The sequence below is a fragment of the Blennius ocellaris genome (genome assembly GCF_963422515.1).
Source record: "Blennius ocellaris genome assembly, chromosome: 15".
NCBI lineage: Eukaryota > Metazoa > Chordata > Actinopteri > Blenniiformes > Blenniidae > Blennius > Blennius ocellaris.
The window spans coordinates 26,360,975-26,383,460 of NC_137664.1; the positions used below are offsets into that span (position 1 = coordinate 26,360,975).

General features: G+C 42.9%; 1 protein-coding gene across 4 annotated transcripts in view; it reads left to right on the forward strand.

The window, feature by feature from the left end:
* The first annotated feature begins 263 nt into the window (after window positions 1-263).
* dennd1a (DENN/MADD domain containing 1A) overlaps window positions 264-22,486 on the forward strand; it is an 88,693-nt gene continuing 66,470 nt past the window's right edge. For all 4 annotated transcript variants that reach the window (XR_013936962.1, XR_013936963.1, XM_080510602.1 and 1 more), the window contains exons 1-4: window positions 264-393; window positions 20,809-20,873; window positions 21,287-21,330; window positions 21,611-21,660. Coding sequence is in view for 2 of the 4 variants with exons in the window: in XM_080510602.1 (XP_080366728.1) it covers window positions 377-393; window positions 20,809-20,873; window positions 21,287-21,330; window positions 21,611-21,660 (176 nt within the window). In the remaining 2 variants the exon portion in view is untranslated. The remainder of the gene's footprint in view (window positions 394-20,808; window positions 20,874-21,286; window positions 21,331-21,610; window positions 21,661-22,486) is intronic.

Consider the following 22,486-nt stretch of genomic DNA (forward strand, 5'->3'; position numbering starts at 1 on the left):
GGACTAATTCAATATTCCCATGTACAAAAGTGCTCCCATAGGCAGCAGCAGTCCACCAGACGTCTCCGTGTATTCTGACTAGACACTGTACAGCGAGAGCCAGGTTTTCATCTGGGCCTCGACTCGCGCGCATCATCACGAGACGGAACCGTCCTCACCACGTGGGTTGTGGGGGACGTAGTTTTTAGCAGGACTCCGCTCCGAGACGCAGACCTGAGCAACAACTACAATACCCAGAGTTCAGTGCGGCGCTGAGCGTGACCCGGCCGTAGCGTGGCGTATGAAGGATCCGTGAAACATCAGGCTAGCATCGGAACGACCGAACCGCACCGCAGCGCCGGCGCGCTCCTCTCCTGCCGTCAACCACACGTCAACGATGGGGTCTAGAATCAGGTAGGACCTTCTTGGGCTCTAGTGACCTCCGCTGCGGCCGAGCCCCCAGCTCCGGGGCTCCGCTTCCTGTCCGTTACTCGGTCAGGCCCGGACTTGTTGCGATGCGGCTATGAGCGGTGGAAGTGTGCGGAAAACACCGTGTTCTGAGGGGAAGTCTGGTCCGAGAAGTCCCCGGAGACCTGCTCCTGCTGACGGGTCCGGGTCCACCGACACGTCCTCCTGCTGCTGACGGGTCCGGGTCCAGTGCTGCTTCTGGACCAGGAGGAAAGTTGGTACTCAGCTGAGACGTTTGTTCAGGCTGCTTGAGAGAGTTTGAGTTATTATGGTGTGTGGACGCTTGTCATCACAACAAAGCAGCTGGATAGAGTCGTTCTCATCGGGAAACCGCTATCACTTTAGCTTTTTCCCATCAGAAGAACATTTTGTTCACTCGAGTAGTCAGAGCAGAACAGCTGTGACATGAAGATCAGGAACCAGAGGTTTGTTTTCAGTAGGTTACTGTTGGTGGGCCACTCATTACAATACTTGAATACACTCGGGCCGTTTACACCACAAGGTTGACATGTGACAACAGCTACAGCAGTGGACACACAATGTAGTTAGTCTGCCAGGCCACGGGTGGCACTGTTGCTTGTTTTTGTATTGAAACCTCACAGACTTGTGTGCAGAGAACAGTACGCTATAAACGTGAACAAAATCAAGAGAATCGGACTGATGACGAATTGGATGCTACCAGAAGTGAGTCTGGACTATAAAACTCCTGCTATGGACTCAAAGTAAAATACCGACGCATGAGCAGAGGAAACTCTTTTCATTGGACAGGGATGTGGAGATATGCAAATGTGCAGTTGGAGCACTCTGTGGCTTCTGGCAATGTTTACAGGAGGGAATCATAACCGTGAAAGACTCTTTCCACCTTACAGCCATTGTAAAAACTTTGCGGATACAGTGGATCCACACACCAGTGTCTTGTAAACAGACCCCTTAATAGTGAAGAAAGTTTTGCAGATACACTCGCATTTGTTGTCGTGTAATCTGCGCTTAGAACTCTTCCATGTGCTTGACTTCTGACATCTTCTCAAATTCGAATTGTGACATGTTCCTGAATTACACAGTCACTTTATATCTAGAACTCGGACTCTGACAGTTTAGACACGTCATCGAGCTGACGATTGTTGATCCCAGGAACTCGGCCTCTGTCACGTTCTTAAACTCGCCCTGACGCAGCCTCCGTTGAGCTGGAAGATTTGGTGTACACTGTACGCAGTGGGCCTGTTGGAGGAGTGATGCACAGATGTGAACGGGGAGCATCTGCAGAGGTTCCTGATGATGGTTCTTATCACAGTTCCTGACCATGGTACCTGATGACCGTTCTTTATCACAGTTCCTGACCATGGTACCTGATGACCGTTCTTTATCACAGTTCCTGACCATGGTACCTGATGACCGTTCTTTATCACAGTTCCTGACCATGGTACCATATGACCGGTCTTTATCACAGTTCCTGACCATGGTACCTGATGACCGGTCTTTATCACAGTTCCTGACCATGGTACCTGATGACCGGTCTTTATCACAGTTCCTGACCATGGTACCTGATGACCGGTCTTTATCACAGTTTCTGACCATGGTACCTGATGATGGTTCTTATCACAGTTCCTGACCATGGTACCTGATGATGGTTCTTGATGGCTTCCCGAGGCTTTGGCAGCAGAATCAAAGAGGAAATCTTTAGAATGTCAATTCCAAGCTCCTGCATCAGCTGTCTTGTTTCTTTTTAAAGGTGCCATATTTAGGGCTGCGACAACAAATCGATTAAATTTGATTATTCAAAGTGTTAACAACAAATTTCATTATCAATTCGCTGTGTTGCGCAATTTATGTGCCACTTGCCATGTTGCAGAGCCATTTACTTCACCTTCAGAGCTTTGTCAATGCTAGCTGACTGAAATACAGTTTAAATAAACAAAGCAGAGTGAGCGGGCGGAGGCGGTACAATAAACCTGGTAAGAGTGACACCCTGTACTGGGCAACACGTTGCTATGCACAGACACATTTTTAACTGTTCAGACACTGTGATGTGCTTCAACATACCTGACGAGGACAACAGGTTTTCCTGGCAAATTTCAAGCTGAGTGAAATATTCAGACATTGTGGTGTCAGGAGATGAGTTTTGAGATGTGAATTGTTGCCGCCTCCCTGTAGCACAATGCTGCTCTGTGAAGCTCCTCTCCTTTAGTTTGACTTTCACTCAACAGCAGAGAACATCAAGCCCGGGGGCCAAAACTGACCATAAGAGTCTCCAATCTGGTCCCACCAAGCAAGGATGTTCGAGGATTTATACAAGTTTGGTTGTCTTACATTTCATTGTATTTTGCACCAGAATGTTTCATTAAAAATGACTTCATTTTGAGATTGTAATAATTTTAAGTACTAACTGTTTGATCTTGCAAAAATATAGACAATTTCATTCCAGACACTGTGACCAACAAAGAAAAACATTAAAGTGTAAATTTAAAGGTTAATATTTGACCAGTCTGGTCCACTCGAGATGAAACTGGACTGTGTGGTCCCTGAAGTAGGGCTGGGCAATATGGACCAAACACAGCAGCACTTGAGCGAAGCGGCAGCTCCGATGCGGGAAGACATGACCGGGGCTTGCTGCTTACCGGCTCGCCGCCGGAGCACGCTCAGATGTGGGGAGACGAAACCAAACAACCAGTGCAAAGCAGAGGATGTAAACAACACAGAGGATTCCTAAAATTACTGGAACAACATCACATATCTGTGGAGCTGTGAAGTGTAAATGTAAAGGTTATTACAACTATATTTGACCAGTCTGGTCACTCAGGATGAAACTGGACTGTTTGTGGTCCCTGAAGTTCATTAAATCTTATTTAATAATGATCTTGTATAAATCTTATATACATGTGTATTTATATGGTATACATCTTGTATTGGTTGAGTTATGAGCTTATAAATAATCATATCGTGTTTGGGTCCTTCAATATCAACTGGTCCTACAATTTGAAAACCTTTAGTTTTTTTAAACGATTCATCGATTAATCCCCCCAAAAAATAGACTGAATAAGCGATTTTAAAAATAATCATTGGTTGCAGCCCTAAAATAATGTAAATGAAAACAGAGCAGACACAGAACAAAAATAACTCCTTGCTCTTAAAAATACATTTTCCACATACATTTTCTTAACTTGTGTGCAGCCCTGTACAAACGTTTGTGTTTTGTGTAACTAACATGTAAACAGAACAGAAACAAAAACAGCACATGTGCATCTGTAACTGTTTTGGTGCAAATTTCAAGTAACAACAGAAAGCAGAAATGTAAACACAACAAACTGACAGCAGGTCAGGCCTAATACTTTAGATATTAGAGGTTCTGTGCCAGGAAAACTATCCTGTCAACACATTCTGGCTTCAGTGATGCTCTGTTGCAGGTTACGATGTTGCCAGTGCAACTGGATATCCTTTCAGAAGGGGAGCTGGTTGCTGACACAAATATTTCTTTGCCAGGCGACTCCATGCTGGAAAGGCAACTTTATGCCCCTTCCACCGTTTCAGATGGTCCATCTCACTTTCTACACAAACAAACCTGTAACTAGAAAGTTCTTTCTCTATTGCCTATTGGCAGTAAACCATAAAGTATGGATGGCAGAACAAATATATAACACAGTGATCAACACAGTGATCAACATTGCTGATATCTGAGAACATATAACCACATTAATCATGCAACAGTACTAGTACTTTATGGTCAATTAAAGTAATGTGGTTGAATTAATTGGTTATCGTGTAAAGTGAGAGAGCATTGCTCCTGAATAATTATTTAAATCATGATGTGGGAATCAAAGAATTTTAAAATCGACTGTTTTTCTGACAGTGGCAATAAAATATTTCAATTCAAATCAATTTACTTTTACTACCTTTTTTCCGGGGGACAATATTTTCTGGTGGAACCAAATGATGGACGAAAGAGGACAAACACAATGTTATGACAATTTCAACACAGTGATCAACATTGCTGATATCTGAAAACACATAATTAATTGTGCAACAGTACTTTACTTACGTCTCATTAAACTCCTTAATGTAAGAAACTGTTATCTCTCCGGTCCCAAGTCCGTCAGAAAATATGGTCCCCCGGAAACAGCGACTGTGCTCCAACCGCTGCACCCTTACATTGTGGCGTTTTGTTGTGGTGTTGTGGTTTTGTTGTTGTGTTGTGGCTCTTTGTTGTTGTGTTGCGGCTTTTGCTGGTGTGTTGTGTTGTGGTCTTTGTTGTTGTGTTGTGGCTTTTGTTGTTGTGTTGTTGGCCCTTCTTGGCCACCGTAGGAATGTCCATACTGTGCACTGCACACTGTTTTGTTTTGCAGTACAACTTTTTAAAACTAGTTATTGGTACTGTAAAAGAGTAAACACTGAGGCCTTCCATTTTGTATAACACTGCTTTTATTTTGTGTTAAGCAGATGTTTGGCCTTTGAAAACCATTGTATAATAAAATCAATTTATTTAAAAAAAATTTTTTTATTATTTGAGATTATATGATTTTTATTAATCGTGCAACAGAAAAATAATCGTGAGATTAATCGTCTAATTAGTCTTTAGAATAGTCAACTATTTGATAGAATAATCGCCCGTATAATAATTTTAAAAGTACCGTATTTTCCGCCCTATAAGGCGCACCAAAATACCTCAAATTTTCTCAAAAGCTGCCAGTGCGCCTTATAGCCCGGTGCGCCTTATATATGGTCGATTGTTCTACTCAAGACTGCTATTTGACAGCTGAACAACCAGAAGCTTTTATTTTGTAGTAGTTATAGAAGAACATTTTGTTCACTCGAGTAGTCAGAGCAGAACAGCTGTGACATGAAGATCAGGAACCAGAGGTTTGTTTTCAGTAGGTTACTGTTGGTGGGCCACTCATTACAATACTTGAATACACTCGGGCCGTTTACACCACAAGGTTGACATGTGACAACAGCTACAGCAGTGGACACACAATGTAGTTAGTCTGCCAGGCCACGGGTGGCACTGTTGCTTGTTTTTGTATTGAAACCTCACAGACTTGTGTGCAGAGAACAGTACGCTATAAACGTGAACAAAATCAAGAGAATCGGACTGATGACGAATTGGATGCTACCAGAAGTGAGTCTGGACTATAAAACTCCTGCTATGGACTCAAAGTAAAATACCGACGCATGAGCAGAGGAAACTCTTTTCATTGGACAGGGATGTGGAGATATGCAAATGTGCAGTTGGAGCACTCTGTGGCTTCTGGCAATGTTTACAGGAGGGAATCATAACCGTGAAAGACTCTTTCCACCTTACAGCCATTGTAAAAACTTTGCGGATACAGTGGATCCACACACCAGTGTCTTGTAAACAGACCCCTTAATAGTGAAGAAAGTTTTGCAGATACACTCGCATTTGTTGTCGTGTAATCTGCGCTTAGAACTCTTCCATGTGCTTGACTTCTGACATCTTCTCAAATTCGAATTGTGACATGTTCCTGAATTACACAGTCACTTTATATCTAGAACTCGGACTCTGACAGTTTAGACACGTCATCGAGCTGACGATTGTTGATCCCAGGAACTCGGCCTCTGTCACGTTCTTAAACTCGCCCTGACGCAGCCTCCGTTGAGCTGGAAGATTTGGTGTACACTGTACGCAGTGGGCCTGTTGGAGGAGTGATGCACAGATGTGAACGGGGAGCATCTGCAGAGGTTCCTGATGATGGTTCTTATCACAGTTCCTGACCATGGTACCTGATGACCGTTCTTTATCACAGTTCCTGACCATGGTACCTGATGACCGTTCTTTATCACAGTTCCTGACCATGGTACCTGATGACCGTTCTTTATCACAGTTCCTGACCATGGTACCATATGACCGGTCTTTATCACAGTTCCTGACCATGGTACCTGATGACCGGTCTTTATCACAGTTCCTGACCATGGTACCTGATGACCGGTCTTTATCACAGTTTCTGACCATGGTACCTGATGATGGTTCTTATCACAGTTCCTGACCATGGTACCTGATGATGGTTCTTGATGGCTTCCCGAGGCTTTGGCAGCAGAATCAAAGAGGAAATCTTTAGAATGTCAATTCCAAGCTCCTGCATCAGCTGTCTTGTTTCTTTTTAAAGGTGCCATATTTAGGGCTGCGACAACAAATCGATTAAATTTGATTATTCAAAGTGTTAACAACAAATTTCATTATCAATTCGCTGTGTTGCGCAATTTATGTGCCACTTGCCATGTTGCAGAGCCATTTACTTCACCTTCAGAGCTTTGTCAATGCTAGCTGACTGAAATACAGTTTAAATAAACAAAGCAGAGTGAGCGGGCGGAGGCGGTACAATAAACCTGGTAAGAGTGACACCCTGTACTGGGCAACACGTTGCTATGCACAGACACATTTTTAACTTATAGCCCGGTGCGCCTTATATATGGTCGATTGTTCTACTCAAGACTGCTATTTGACAGCTGAACAACCAGAAGCTTTTATTTTGACAACTCTAACTTCGCAACCGGATCTCCAGAGCGGACGACACTCCACACAACACCTTAATCACTCATGGTTGCACACCAACATTCTAACAAACCAAAATAAACTAGATGAAATAATGACTCCCTAAACTGGGGAACAAAAACACAGCATAAACACAATCAACACAACACCAAGCCCAACAACAACCCACAATAACCTCCAACAACACAAAACATGAATTTGTCGCTGCAAGGCATGATGGGACATCATGCCTTGCAGCGACAAATTCAACCTGAGCTCCTCAGTGCAGCCGATAGAAACTCCCATAATTCATTGCAGCTGTTTGTGGTGTTTTAAATGCAATTATTGGGGGTTATATTTGGTTTGTGGTGTCGGTAATAATTGTGTTGTGTTGTGTTTTTGTTGCTTAGTTCATGTAGTTTAGTTTATTATTATTATTATTATTACCGGTAGTTGTAAGTTGTCAACCAGTAGTGAAGAAGGTTTTGTGTGTAGTGTCGTCCTGGCATAGGCTGCAGGTAGGACTATCAAAATAAAGCGTGTGCACCACTCTGGGTGTTAGAATCAGTGGAAAATGTAACCTAATGGCTTTGAGCTATAATTGTTGCTGACCACTGGTCTATTCCATGCGCCTTATAGGGCGGTGCGCCTTATATATGAATGAAGTTGTATATTATGTCAATCAATGTAGGTGCGCCTTATAACCCGGTGCGCCTTATAGGGCAGAAAATACGGTAATCGTTTACCCCAACCCTAGTATCACCTTGTCAGTTACGAGGAGACTTGAGTTTAGCAAGTGTAGCACGGGTCTGACGTATGAGAGGGTGACGTAGTCCTCACCTGAAAGAGCGTCAGTGAAGTCTTGAAGGGGCTTTGGAGCTTTCTGAACTGCCTCTGGAACCGTCTACGTCCTGTCTGAACTGCCTCTGGAACCTCTATGTCCTGTCTGAACTGCCTCTGGAACCTCTACGTCCTGTCTGAACTGCCTCTGGAACCTCTATGTCCTGTCTGAACTGCCTCTGGAACCTCTATGTCCTGTCTGAACTGCCTCTGGAACCGTCTACGTCCTGTCTGAACTGCCTCTGGAACCTCTACGTCCTGTCTGAACTGCCTCTGGAACCTCTACGTCCTGTCTGAACTGCCTCTGGAACCTCTATGTCCTGTCTGAACTGCCTCTGGAACCGTCTACGTCCTGTCTGAACTGCCTCTGGAACCTCTATGTCCTGTCTGAACTGCCTCTGGAACCTCTATGTCCTGTCTGAACTGCCTCTGGAACCTCTATGTCCTGTCTGAACTGCCTCTGGAACCTCTATGTCCTGTCTGAACTGCCTCTGGAACCTCTATGTCCTGTCTGAACTGCCTCTGGAACCTCTATGTCCTGTCTGAACTGCCTCTGGAACCTCTATGTCCTGTCTGAACTGCCTCTGGAACCTCTATGTCCTGTCTGAACTGCCTCTGGAACCTCTATGTCCTGTCTGAACTGCCTCTGGAACCTCTATGTCCTGTCTGAACTGCCTCTGGAACCTCTACGTCCTGTCTGAACTGCCTCTGGAACCTCTACGTCCTGTCTGAACTGCCTCTGGAACCTCTACGTCCTGTCTGAACTGCCTCTGGAACCTCTACGTCCTGTCTGAACTGCCTCTGGAACCTCTACGTCCTGTCTGAACTGCCTCTGGAACCTCTACGTCCTGTCTGAACTGCCTCTGGAACCTCTACGTCCTGTCTGAACTGCCTCTGGAACCTCTACGTCCTGTCTGAACTGCCTCTGGAACCTCTATGTCCTGCCAGGTGGGGACAACAGTTCTGCTTTCCTTGTCAGCAGACAGGACTTTAGCGATTGTTCTTTCCTGCGCCAGAACCCTCTCAACCATTTGTACCCTTCATCCCCATCGTGTGGCTGCTTCTATGATGAGTTGGTGACCAGGAACATTTAGCTGCTTCTGTGATGAGTTGGTGACCAGGAACATTTAGCTGCTTCTGTGATGAGTTGGTGACCAGGAACATTTAGCTGCTTCTGTGATGAGTTGGTGACCAGGAACATTTAGCTGCTTCTGTGCTTCAGCCAGCGGTCTCCTCTTCCTCCAACTGTAGAGAAGCTGCTGACCACTCTTGTACAGAGAAATTGCCCAGGTGATGCGGGAGTCATCCATACTATGTCCTGTAATACACAAATTGGTCAAATATATTTTAAAACCACTTTAATTGTTTTATATGAAGATGCAAATCATATAAAAGCAAATACACTTTAATCTGTGTTTAAGAATGTAGCCTATGGGTCATTCCATGTGATCTCACAGATGGGGGTTGCATGACCATCTTCAATTTGCTTGAGCAAATTTGTGGTGGAAGATAGTAACAAAATCACATTGCACACAAAATTTCAGAGCTTTAGCTCAAATAGTTTTTGAGTATTAGTATTTTAGAGAAATCATATTTTGCCCCTAAAATGGTCAAGAAAATCCTCGGAGGTATTTTTTGAGTTTTTAAATGCATCTGAATCAGCCTACAGACCCCACAGCGGCACCAAACTTGCTCCAGAGAGAGGACTCATGTTTGTGATGTTATAGCACAACTCCCAGCTTTATATCTTCTCTCAAAACTTAATGACAGCGTGTCAAAAATGCCTAAAATGAAGAAAATCCTACTCGCGAGTAGGGTTTGAGGCCTTAATTTGACTAGAAATGAAACAATTTAAGGTTTAGGAACACTTGGCCCCTATTCTAAACAACCTTGTGCACATATGGGATGAACAGGAACTTTTTGGAGACAATAACTGAGGAGATATTCAATGTGGAATTTTGAACCCCACAAAAAGTGATCGATTTTCAAGAAGCCAGAATGAAATGATGCACAGGTTGTAGAGGCCTGTGGCTTTGCATAGGAACTCATCTATCCTTTATCTAAAAGCACACAATCAACCATCTTCCTTCCATGAGGGGATCATGCTTAGTTTTGGATGCAAAATAAGGGCTCGGTCACTATTTGCAAATTTGAAGATTACACATAATTATTGCACAAAAAGTAAGGTTGATCCATCATAAAAGAACATTAAAATATTCCTCCAGTTTTCAGTTGCTCAGCAGCAACAACTCATGTATTCTGGTCTTTGAACTGTGTGAATGCATTTATAATTTTGGCTTTGATTTTAGCATCCAGTTTGTACTGCCTTCCTCTCCTGCCTGTGATTGGAGCTGGGATTACACACAAGATGTGCTGGAGAGGCACCCAGCATCTGTCTTCTTTACTGGGCCACCTGAAGGAAGCTGCTGGTCCACTTGGATGCATGAATATGACAAACACATCCTCATGTTCTTCAGACTTTTCTTCAATCATTCCTACCCACCATTTGCCATCATAGACACATGCAACATACTGGCCCACTTTCAGGTCATTTGGCTGGACAGCGGCCTGACTTCCTTGCCTTGCCACAAAGTACTGCTCATCCCCAGAGACTCTGCTCACTTTCACTTCCTGCTTTGACAAAGGGATGAAACAGTGGTTATCACGAGTACCAGGTATTGTGCTGGCTGATGCAAATCGCTGTTGCAGAGGTTGCTGGTTAGCGTCGACATCTTCTTGTGATACAAAGAAGAACTTTATATTGTGAATGTTCTGTTCACACCAGTCAAACAACTGCTGAGCTGTCAGAATCTGTCCATCAACTGGCGCTTGTAGACTTGCCCTGGCTGCAAGCCTCTTTACTGTGCCTCCAATGCCATCACAAGTGTTCTTACCATGACTCGTGGCAAAGAAGTGCCACTCAGCTGCCAGACCAAAGTCATCTTTGTGGTGACAGATGTTCGAGAAATTCTTGTAGTTCTTATACTGGGCAGCTGAGCCATCACTGAAGTAGATAATCTTGTGAACCTGTGGCAGTTTCTTCTTGATGTAGTTATAGATCACTGCCTTCTGGAAGGCATAGACTGCAACTGTGTTATGCTGTAGACAGTCACTTATACAACTCATTTTCGCCCCCTTATTTACAAATTACAGGGTGAAAGTAAGTTCCAGCAAAATGTGTTACCACTACAAATATGTAGTGCCATCTTAGTAGAAAATTAGTTCCAGGAAAAATTTGAACACACTAAAAATGTGCTAAAGGGTGAGAATTAGATCCAGGCAAAAATATTTTTTTTCACGGTAAGCTAGTGACACGTATATTCATGATACATTGTACAGTGATGTCACTAGCTTTTATAATAGGGGGTTATCTCGGGGAAAGTAGGAGGCTATTTTGAGATTTCATTAAATATAATGCTGTATTATTTGCTGTGAAAGTTATAGGCAGCAATTAGGCCTTGAGTAGGAGGTCAAAAATAGCTTCCAGCTGCCCTCCAGCAATGAACCTGTAATATAGTAAAACATGATTGCGCACATGTATACAAATTAGCAAGTTGCTAATACATGTATCTGTATTTTTCCTCAAATATACATGATATACAAATGTTATAATTAAAGAATGTAAATATCATTTTAATGCACCTTAATGCACACAGATTAACAGTACTACATACTAAATGTATCTAAGCACTAGAATCGCGAATGTACTATAATTGGTCACTTTGGCTCTAAAACTAAGCATGATCCCCTCATGGAAGGAAGATGGCTGATTGTGTGCTTTTAGATAAAGCATAGATGAGTTCCTATGCAAAGCCACAGTCCTCTACAACCTGTGCATCAGTTCATTCTGGCTTCTTGAAAATCGGTCACTTTTTGTGGGGTTCAAAATTCCACCTTGGATATCTCCTTTTCAGGAATACTGACCCCTATATAATTAAACTATTGCTAAGATTGCTACACCTGTAGTTCCATTAGAGCCAGGACTGGGATTGTAAGATGGTTGCAAGATGGCGGATGGAGTGGACGCAGCAACAGCAGCAGCAGCAGTGTGCGCTGCTCCTACTTTGTGTTGCCCAAGGCTTAGACCTGTAATCGACAAGACCGTGGATGGTAAAATGATTGTGGAGGATGAGCTCCTAAACCTTCTTGCTGTGAAACTGAAAACCTGAACCCAGGATGAGATTGTGTTACTGGCAGTAAATACCTTTAACTCTGAATTGATTGAGGTTTCCAAGTATTGGTGTCCAAAAGTATTGTTTTACTTGGAGGATTTGCCACCGGTGACATTCTCTAGCATGGATGTCTGTGCCCTGCTCAAAAAATGGAACAGCTCACTGTGACATTGGTGCCATGTGGCGTGTGCTTCAACTCGAGGGGGAAGTGTGTGTGGATCTACGTGTGATCACCGCGGATGTGAACTCCCGGGTGTGTAGCCTGGAGTGTGCAGGAGACGAAGCCCGGAAAAGTGAAGGCTTGTTTGGCCGGGAGCCCCGGGTTAGGGTTAGGCTAGGCGTGCGTCATAGAAGTGGGACAAGGGATTGGATTTGGAGGCTGGTCCAGTGACCATGGTGGTGACGGAGGCTACCAGCAGCGTTGCTCTCCGTGAAGAGGGCAGGAGCTGTGCACACAGCAGTGGTGAGGTGACTGCAGACGGAGGAACAATACAAGTGCCTGGATCCCCAAAGTGGACCACAGTTTTAAAAAGGGGAAAGCCCCATCCTGGTGGCAAAACGAGAACCCGACCTTCCTCGGCACCTGGATTGAGGAAGCCAGGTAAAAGCATCGCTCTTGTGGGTACAGGAGCAGTTGGCCGCCACATAAAGACCGTGACGACGAAGCTGGTGAGTGTGTTCGCCTCCAAATGCTCGCCTGACCTGGATGTAAAGACATCGTCTGACTATCTTCAGGAACAGCTTGGCCGTGAAGTGATGGGTCAGGAAATAGCTACAGCTAACAGTAGATCTTCTGCTGAGTGCAGTGATGTGGTGGAGATGTATAAACCCCAAATCTGGCCTGTTGGTGCCTATGTAAGGCGCTTTTATGAGCCACGCAGCAGCAGGGCTGGTGTTTCTGGCTCATATGATGCTGGTATGGGTGGACAACATAGTGTGTCTGTCGGCCCAGGGCACTGACTGATTAAAACAGGCTCTGGGTGTGAAGGTCCCATCATACAACTGTCGCGGTCTACGCTTGGGCCAGAGCATAGAAGATAGGGCTCGTTTAATTGTTGTTGACTACCTGTTGGAGCGGTGCGATGCGCTTTGCTTCCAGGAGACATTTCTCACCAAGCCGGACTTGGAAGGCTTAAATGCCTTAATCGATAACTTTAACGGGCTGGAGAGTCCACCGTTGGTATCAGTGGTGGAATCATACGTGGCTCTGGCCTGGAGGAGGAGCGAGCCTTTGGAGCAGGGGTGTCAAACGTACGGCCCGTGGGCCAGATCCGGCCCGCAAGTGGGTTTGATCTGGCCCGCGAGATGTTTATGTGAAGTATAAAAATGAGCTGCAATTTTTCAATAAACTGCTGTTCTAATTGCGTCCATTGGGTGGCGCACTGGCAATTGTATTAAGGAAACACCCCTGGTTTATTCCGGGGCAGAGCAAGCAAGCAAGGTCAAGCAAGGTCAAGCAAGTGCAGCCAATCAGGATGAGCTACGTTGTGTTTTGCCCGCCCTAATTTTTACGGCTTCTACTTTAGCTTTATATGCTTTGTCACCCCCCTTGCCCCAATAAGTCACTGTCAAAAAAGATTAAAGTGGACAGAGTGCAGAGCGTTCCTAGAAAAATGGTCATCCTCCTATTTTTTCCCAGAAGTGAAGGGAAAGCAGTATGTTGTGTGTGTCCACATGTTGCAGTGCTGAAAGAATACAACCTTCGTCGCCACTACGTGAGTCTTCATGCCGACAAATATGACAACTTCCCAGGACAGCGGAGAAAAGAGAAGGTGGATGAACTGTTGTCAGGTCTGAAGAAACAGCAGTGTGTTTTTACTCACAGCCGAGACGTCAGTGACGCTGCGGTGGAAGCTAGCTACATCATTGCTAACGAAATGGCAGTTGCTTCAAAACCATTGAGTGAGGGTGAATTCATTAAAAATGCATGGTGAAGGCAGCGGAGGTCTTGAGCCCTGAAAAGTGACAGACTTTTGCAAATATCAGCCTGAAAAGAAACACCATTGCAGACAGGATTTCCCATCTTTCCGTGGATTTGGACAGCCAGTTAACCCTCTGGGGCCGACGGACGCACTGGTGCGTCCTCGTCACATGACCGTTTGAAAAGGCAGTAGCGTCACAGCACAGCGTCATCTGGTCCAGTGTTTCAATCCGTGTCGAAAGTGCAGATATAAAACTACAAGCTCGTTTTTAAATGATGTTGATAGCCCAAATAAAAGCGGAGATATGAGGAAACCTGTGTCCGTGTTTTTCCGCGACATTTTAGTGCGTCAGGTGCAGAAGAGCGGTCAGGAGTGAAAGTGAAAGTAACTGAGCAGCAAAAAAAAACATGTGCCAGTATACTTTTCATTCATTGGTTGAGAAGAAGAGCCCATGTCCAATCAAAAGTTTCCATAGTGGGAGGTGTCATTCTGTTGAGTTCACCCGTGAAAAAGTAAACAGAGAGATGGAGACAGCGAGAGTGAGTTGAGATTTATATCAGAGAAAAAGCGATTCTTATCATGATTTGACCATGTAGTTAGTCAGATCAGAGTGTTTTTTAGTTTCAAGTGAACTCTTTTTCTTTTTCTATCAAAACAATGGTGCCTGATTGACCTTATGAACGTCAATCAGGCGCGCCAACTTTTTTTTAAAAATGTTTTTGAAGGAGAAGGGCATCGAGTCTGACATTGAGTTTGAGAGTGATTCAGATGATAATATTGAAGACCTCAGCTTATTTTTGTTAGAGGGGAGACAGGTGTCCCCCAGACCAGGACAGGTGTCCCCCAGACCAGGACAGCTGTCCCCCACCCCTGTCCCCATCATTCCAGCTCCACCACAACAGCCAAAGGCTCAAATGTAAACATTGCCTGCAGGAACAAAAGAAAAGGAAAAACACTCCATGGAAATGCCATGTGTGATGTGTCCCTCTGTGTTGTGTTGTACAGAGTCTGTTGTTTTGAGTGGCACAAATAATTTGTCTTCACCTGATATTATATGTGTGACCTTTTGTAAATGGTTTTATAAAAACGCCTGAGGCAGTGCTTCTATTTCACTGTAAATATCTGTATAGAACTGTTTTTTTCAGTCCTGTTTTGATACATTTTAGTTAATTATAGTTTAGATTTACTTTACAAGTAAACAAAATGATTCGTTAACCATGTCTGTGAATTTTATAGTCAATAAATCTATGTTTTTACCACCCGAATTTGTAATTTTATGGTGTTTTTAGATCCACTGTTTTAATACAGTATGCCAAAGTGATGAAAATACTTCAGAAATGCATTTATGAGGTTGTCCTGAACAAAATGACACCAAAAAAGGCAAGGTTTAAGAATTTTATATCTGAGATATAAAGGAAAAATCAATTGTAGTGAAAAACGGCACAAAATGCTTCAGGCCCCAGAGGGTTAAAGAACAAAGTAAATGCCTTTATTGCCTTTTCAGTTGCAATCGATGAAAGCACGAACATTACAGATGTTGCACAACTGGCCGTTTTCATCCGCGGAGTAGATGATACATTGATCGTCACCGAAGAGTTGTGGAGATGGTACCAATGTCACAACGACAGCCGCTGATATTTTCAGCGTCGGCGCCCTGGACCGGGTCGGAGTGGACTCTGGCCAGGTTCCCCAACTTGACAGCCTCGCTGCAAAGCTGTGGTCCATGTTTGGAACCACATATCTTTGTGAGCAGGTTTTCTCTGTAATGAGCATTAATAAAACAAAGCTGCGCTCAAGTCTCACACAGTCACTGAATCACATTCTGAAGTTGTCTGTCACTCAGAATGTGACGCCTGATATTGATGGTAAAAGCTAAAAGAAGCAGGTATCGGGAGTCAAATAATCAATGTAATCCCACTCAAAGTGCTGCATGAGACACCTTCATATAGTGTTGTGATCTATGAAACCGTTCTGTGAATCACTGTGTTTGTGTTCTTTGTCGTCAGAATTTTCAAAAAACTTGAAGGGATTTATGATCAATAGTATTGTTGTTTGCACTATTTTGGACACACTGTCCTCAGGCTCCAGCTTTGTGTTTATATGTATTTCTGTTGATGTGTATTGTTTTTAATTTAATTTATTTTGTTTTATTTGTATATTTAACCTATTCTTGATTTGTGACTGGTTCTTGCACTTGTTGGATGCAACAGGACTTTATTATTTTTATCTACATTGCTGCCTGAGGAATGACCCCCTGATGTAGTTCTGTGATACTGTTCTGGTTCTGTGAACCACTGAGGCATTGTGTGATCTTTGTCCTCAGAATTCTGTTAACAGTGTTTTATGATTTATAGTGATGATGTGTTTGCACTATTTTGGACAGTATTAAAACAAAGAAAGCCATCTGAAGTTGTTGTTTTTAAGTTATATACCATGATTTTACTGGTCCGGCCCGCTTGGGAACAGATTGTCCTCCATGTGGCCCCTGAGCTCAAATGAGTTTGACACCCCTGCTTTGGAGTAAAAGACTGGACTCATGCGTCACTGTTATTTGGTTTGAAATGGACTGGTGTATCGCAATACGCTTAACACACAACTGCAAGGAATGTGTTATTTTGAATGTGTACATTCCATATAAATGCCATCTTAATGAAACCGAATATCTTAATAGACTTGCTTTTATCAACTCCTTTATTCAGGATAACACGTTTTCTAATGTGTTGGTTATTGGAGATTTTAATGCACATATTACTGATGGGAAGTCTATTTTTGCTAATCACTTAACCAGTTTTGTGGGGATAATGGGGTAATTCTGTCTTCCAAAGTCCATTTGCCTGCTGACAGTTGTACATATGCAGGTGAGGCTCACAACCTCTTGGTTGGATCACTGTCTTGCTACAGCAGATGCACATGTCTCACTGACAGACATGAACATTTTTTATGAGCTATCTGCAAACCTTTTGGGATGGAAATTACTTTTCAGGCTTTGCCTTTGACAGTAAATAATGACAATCAAAGTAGTTATTACTTGGACTGCAGCTCCCTCACACCAGAGGAAATCGTATCCTATTGTGTGCATACAGAGTCTATTGGTAACATCTTCATGCCTGGAGAAGCAGCCATGTGTAGAGATAGTATGTGCCAGAACTCTGAACATATTTCAGGTATTTGTTCTATGTATGATGACATCATGAAAGCACTAATTGATTCCAGTAAAGCTATTCCCAAATTCAAAGTTAAAAAGAAAGTAAAACCTGTATTGAATGCTCATGTTGCTGAATTTCATACAGAGGCACGTGAGGCATCCGTTGAGTGGTTATTGGCAGGTAGACCAAGATTTGGGCCGGTTTTTGAGCACCAATATCAATATGCTCTTTGTTACATCAAAAAAGTCAGGGCCATGAAAACTAAGGTCTCTTTGCCGTGTGTGGTTGATAGCATCTCTGGCATTGATAATACGTTGGAACTGCATTGGCAACATTACACTATGTTATTTAGTTGTGTTCAGAGTGACACTTATAGTGTTGATGAAGTTGATAGCTCAGATTCTATCCTGTGTCATGAAGTAATCAAAGCGATCTCTAATTTATCAAACAATAAAGTCACTGAGTCAGATGGTATCTCAGCTGAGCACTTCAAGTTTGTGAGTGCAAGGTTAGCTCCTTTGCTCTCCATCTGCTTTACAGCTTTTTTCTTCCATGGGTTTTTGTCTGATTCTATGCTGGCTGTTTTGTTAGTCCCGTTTTAAAAGATAAATCTGGAAAGGTTGGCTGTTTAGACAGTTATAGACCAATAGCATTGGCCAGTATTGTGTCTAAAATTGTTGAAACAATACTGCTGGATAAATAGTTTATTTTGTCTTCAGATAGTCAGTTTGGTTTTAAAGCTAAGCTGGACACAGACGTGTATATATACTCTCAAAGAAATTATTGCTAAATACAAGTATCAAAACTCCTCAGTTTGTCTGTGTTTTTTAGATGCCTCTAAGGCCTTTGACAGAGTGAATCACAGGAAATGATTGATTAAACTAACTCAGAAAGGTGTTCCCGAATCCATTGTGTGGATCTTGGCCTGCTCATGAAAAGATGCAGGTTAAGTGGGGGAACAGTGTGTCCGCTCCATTTAAGGGTGGGATACTACCCCCCATTCTTTTTCATTTGTATCTGGATGAACTGTCAACAACACTTGAGGCTTGTAATAGTGGATGTGCAGCTGGTAGCATTGTGTTCAATCATTTGATGTCTGCAGACGATCTAGTGGTCTTCAGTCCGAGCACTGCTGGGCTGCAACAGCTGCTTAACATTTGTTCTCACTGGGGGCTTTTCATCATAACATCGTTGTAACTCACTTCACTTCCATGTCTTGTTTGGCGTTCTGACTGCAGGCTGAGGTCCTGAGGTCCTGAGGCCCTGAGGTCCTGAGGCCCTGAGGCCCTGAGGCCCTGCAGCCGATGCGCAATGACACGCTCTACTATTATTTTGTAACCCACGGAAATGTATAATGAAGTGACACTTTTGGTTCATCAGCAACTAAAAAACAAACTACGTACTACTGTAAATGAAAGCTTGGATTTTTTTAACCATAAATGTAACCTTTTAATGGCTTCATGTGAAAGAGAACTTTAATCAGTGTGTTTCCATAGGTTTCCATGATAAACTGCTTTAGAGCTGCGTTCTATCATTCTACACCTCCATTCCTCCTGATGTTGAAGCATTTGATTCAGACAATCCAGAAATAAAGTGAAAGGAGCAGAAATTCACTATGTAATGTCCAAATGTTGAAAAATAAGACCCAAGCTCATTCACAAGTCTGTCTCTCGCTCGCTCTTGCTCGCTCTCGCTCGCTCTTGCTCGCTCTCGCTCTCTCTCTCTCGCTCTCTCTCTCGCTCTCTCGTGCTCTCGCTCTCTCTCGCTGCTCCATTAACGGTGGGAAAAGAGCCAGTTCTTTGGTGGTTCTCATTTAAGAACTGGCCCTGAACTACAACCTAGTTCTTTCTGGTGGAAAAGCCCTAACTATGACATCAAATATAATGCAGTGAAAAGTTTGGTTCTGATCTGTAGAACCAAGGAGGATAAAAGTACAGCATTTCCTGATTTTTATTGGTTTAATACAATGCTTAACATTACAAACAAAACCAAATATCTTGGGCATATGTTCACAGAGGACTTGTCTGATGATGCTGACATGAACAGACAATGTAGATTGTATGCTCAGGCAGGCCAACACACTGGTATGTAAATTTGGATTTTGTACAGACAAAGTGAAAATAATGTTGTTCAAATCATGCACACCTCTGTGCACAGCATAAAAAAGTAAGAGGAAGGGGCATACTGACTTTTTATGTTGTGTGAATTATATCGATATTACACTATAGTTCTAGGCTATATCGCCTAAAAAAATCTATCAACATTTATTAAAAAACTCGATATATCGCCCAGTATTATATTAAATCTTATTTAGTAATTATTTAGTATAAATCTGGTATACATGTGTATTAAAGGTGTAACAATGTACATACTGGTACTTGTACTGTTGGGTCCAGGCAGGTTTGGTCTCAACATTAAGGCTTTCCTGAACGTCCGGGGCTAGTAAAAGCTTTGCTCGGGCAACTGAATCTCCCACCCAATTTGCCCGAATGGGCTCGTGGTTTTTTGGTTATATTTTGAAAAAATTGTCAGCACAAATCACTTGGAATCGCCATGGAATCATGTGATTGTCGCGTGACTGCGACCGATCGTGGCCGCTATTTTCTTCCCAATTTATGTTCCCTATTCTGGTCAGTGACTCGCTGCCTTTTACCTGGAAAACATGCATTCTGATTGGATAGAGTCGCGTAATTGCTCGGGAATCTGTCGAATTACGTAGTCTGGGAAACTCCTCGACTTCCACCATTTTGAATTTTTTACTTCCGTCAACATTCAGATCGTCACTGGAACATATTAAAAACTCACTCAAATTCATCACATAAAAACAACTTCAATTAAAACTGCATATTTTTGATTATTTTGACTTTTTAATACCAAAGTCTCATCACTTTTTATGGTTCCAAAAAAAAGTTGACTGAGCAGGAAGAGGAGGAGGAACAGAGACAGAGTTTGATTTGTTAATATAATAAAAATGCATGACACACATTTAACATGTTTAAAGTATAGATATAGTAGATGTTGTATACATCTTTGTATTTGGTTCAGTTATGTGTTTTTATTTTCAACTGGTGCTACAATCTGAAATCTTTTTTTGTTTTTCTTTTTTTAACCGATTCATTGAAAAAATAATCAACTGATTAATCGATTATTAAAATAATCGTTAGTTGCAGCCCGAGCCATATTATACAGCTTTTCAACAATTTCACATGGGTTGTTGGTCCAGAAACTTGTATTCAAGGTTTATTGCCCCAAATCCAGCTTTCCCCTGTTTTTCATTCATTTGAATATTTGATCATCAGTGGTGCCATGTGCCAGAGCAGAGCTGCCTAATTGTGTAAGTCCAAAGGGAGGGTCTACCTGATTGGGACTGGCTAAACCTCCAATGACACTATATGGGCTTGGTTTCTGATTAGCTCCTTGGAGCACACACTTTTTAATCATTTAACAAGCCAGTGAGAGAGAGGACAGACTTTCTTCACTTCTGCTCCATCATTCCCAGGTTTTGGGGACACGCATTACTGCTGGAAAACCATTAGAAGGGGAATTTTGCCTAATTTGCTTTTAAATGAGAGACTTTAAAAGTAATTCTTGCTGGTCTAGTTCCAAATCAGCCACGTGTTTCAGGGTCTTTTACTTTCCTGGTTAAGTAAAGGTTAATGAAAAGGGTCGTACGGTCTTCTGTTCATCAAATAGCTCTAGAGATCTTCATTAGAGTCTCAGCTGTGGAATCTTTCTCCATATTTTGCCAACAGCAGCCATTGCCCTGAAAACAGCTGGTGTCTTGTGTGTTCTTGTTCCAGGGAGAACCCGGAGTCGACTTTCGAAGTGTTTGTGGAAGTGTACCATTCAGGCCAACACAGCTCAGGTAAGTGGAGCAGACTGCAGCTCCTGGTTCCATGAGGGACATGGTGTCAGGGAGAACATGGTCTTTACTCCTTTCACTGCACACTGGAAATGTTCACAAATACACAACTGTGCCTTGGAAATGGTGTTTTGGTTATTTTTTCAACTTCAAAGAATTTCCCTTTGGGATGAATAAATTCTATTCTATTCTGCACGGTGGAGCCGTGTTTGGCCCTCTCGCCTTACAGCGGTAATATCATGACTTTGGATTAAACATTAAAGGCTGTGTATCTGTACGTGATGGCTTTTATCACTGACTCTTCTCACTGCAGATTTGCTCAATCTCACCCAAAGTCCATTTTTTCACTTTATAGGAGCTACTTTGTGTTGAGTCATTGTCTGATCAGTGTATTTTCCTGTGTGTGTTTGTCACAGGGCCGGAAGTACTCAGGAAGTACCCTATGGATTACACCGAGCAGGTCCGGAGCACACTACCTTTTCTTTATTTATCTATTTCTTCTCATATTCAGTGTTTTTTCATATATTTACAGTTTTTTTTCCTTTAATGTTGTTGTTCCATTTAGATTTTTGCACAGACTTCAACTTTAGTGGACAATATTTTATTGACATCACTTTGATAAATCGGATCAAACAACAGTAATTAGAATTTTGTCACTGGCTCGTCCGTCCTCTCTTGTAAGATGAATTCAGTGTCACATGACCTAACTGAACTTCATATTCTCTCATCTGTTTCCTCAGGAGACCATTCAGACTGTGCCCAAGTTCTGCTTCCCATTTAGCATGGACAGGTACACACACACACACACACACACACACACACACCGAAAGGTGTTGTCATGGTTTTCAGCTTGTGTTTGGGTCTGACTAAACAAGACTCAAACTGTATAAATACAAATCCATCCATCCATCATCCATGTATGTTGTTGAGTGTTGCCATGACTGTATGTATGTGTATAAATCAACTAATGCATAAAGTGTGCTCGGTAATTAATTTGCCATAAAAGACAACAGTGAAAGGCACATTTGTCTTCATTAGACGTGCTTCAATTTTGACATTCACCCTGTTTGACAATTAAGGCTTGCCCGAACATCCGGGGCGAGTAAAAAAGCTTTGCTCAGGCAAGTGAATAATCTACCCCGAACAATCTTGGGTATTTTTCAAGGTTCAAGGTATTTTTGTGATATTTTGACGTTTATTTGGCAAAAATGACTTGGTATCGGGTATTTACATGCACAGAGCTGTGTGGTGACACAGCTCTGTGCATGGGCAGAAGTGATGAAGGGCGGGGATCTTGCTGGCTTGCTGATCTTGCTGCCCACTGTATGCTTTTTGGGACTGGGAGGAAACCGGAGGATCCAGAGGAAAACCACAAAGACTACCAAAGTAATTCCAAACAACGCAGTGCTGTCTCTTTTAGCCGGGAGTTCTTCTTCACCTGCACATTTCCTCCTCCAGCCCTCCCCTCTCACCTCTGTCCCTTCAGTCACCACAAAGATAATGGAGCTCTGTGTCCACATGCTGAGCACCCTCAACCACACATGGGGGAGCATAGAGCAGCATGACTCCGTCTCATTGGCTAGATATAGTTTGACATGCAGGCTGCCATACATTTG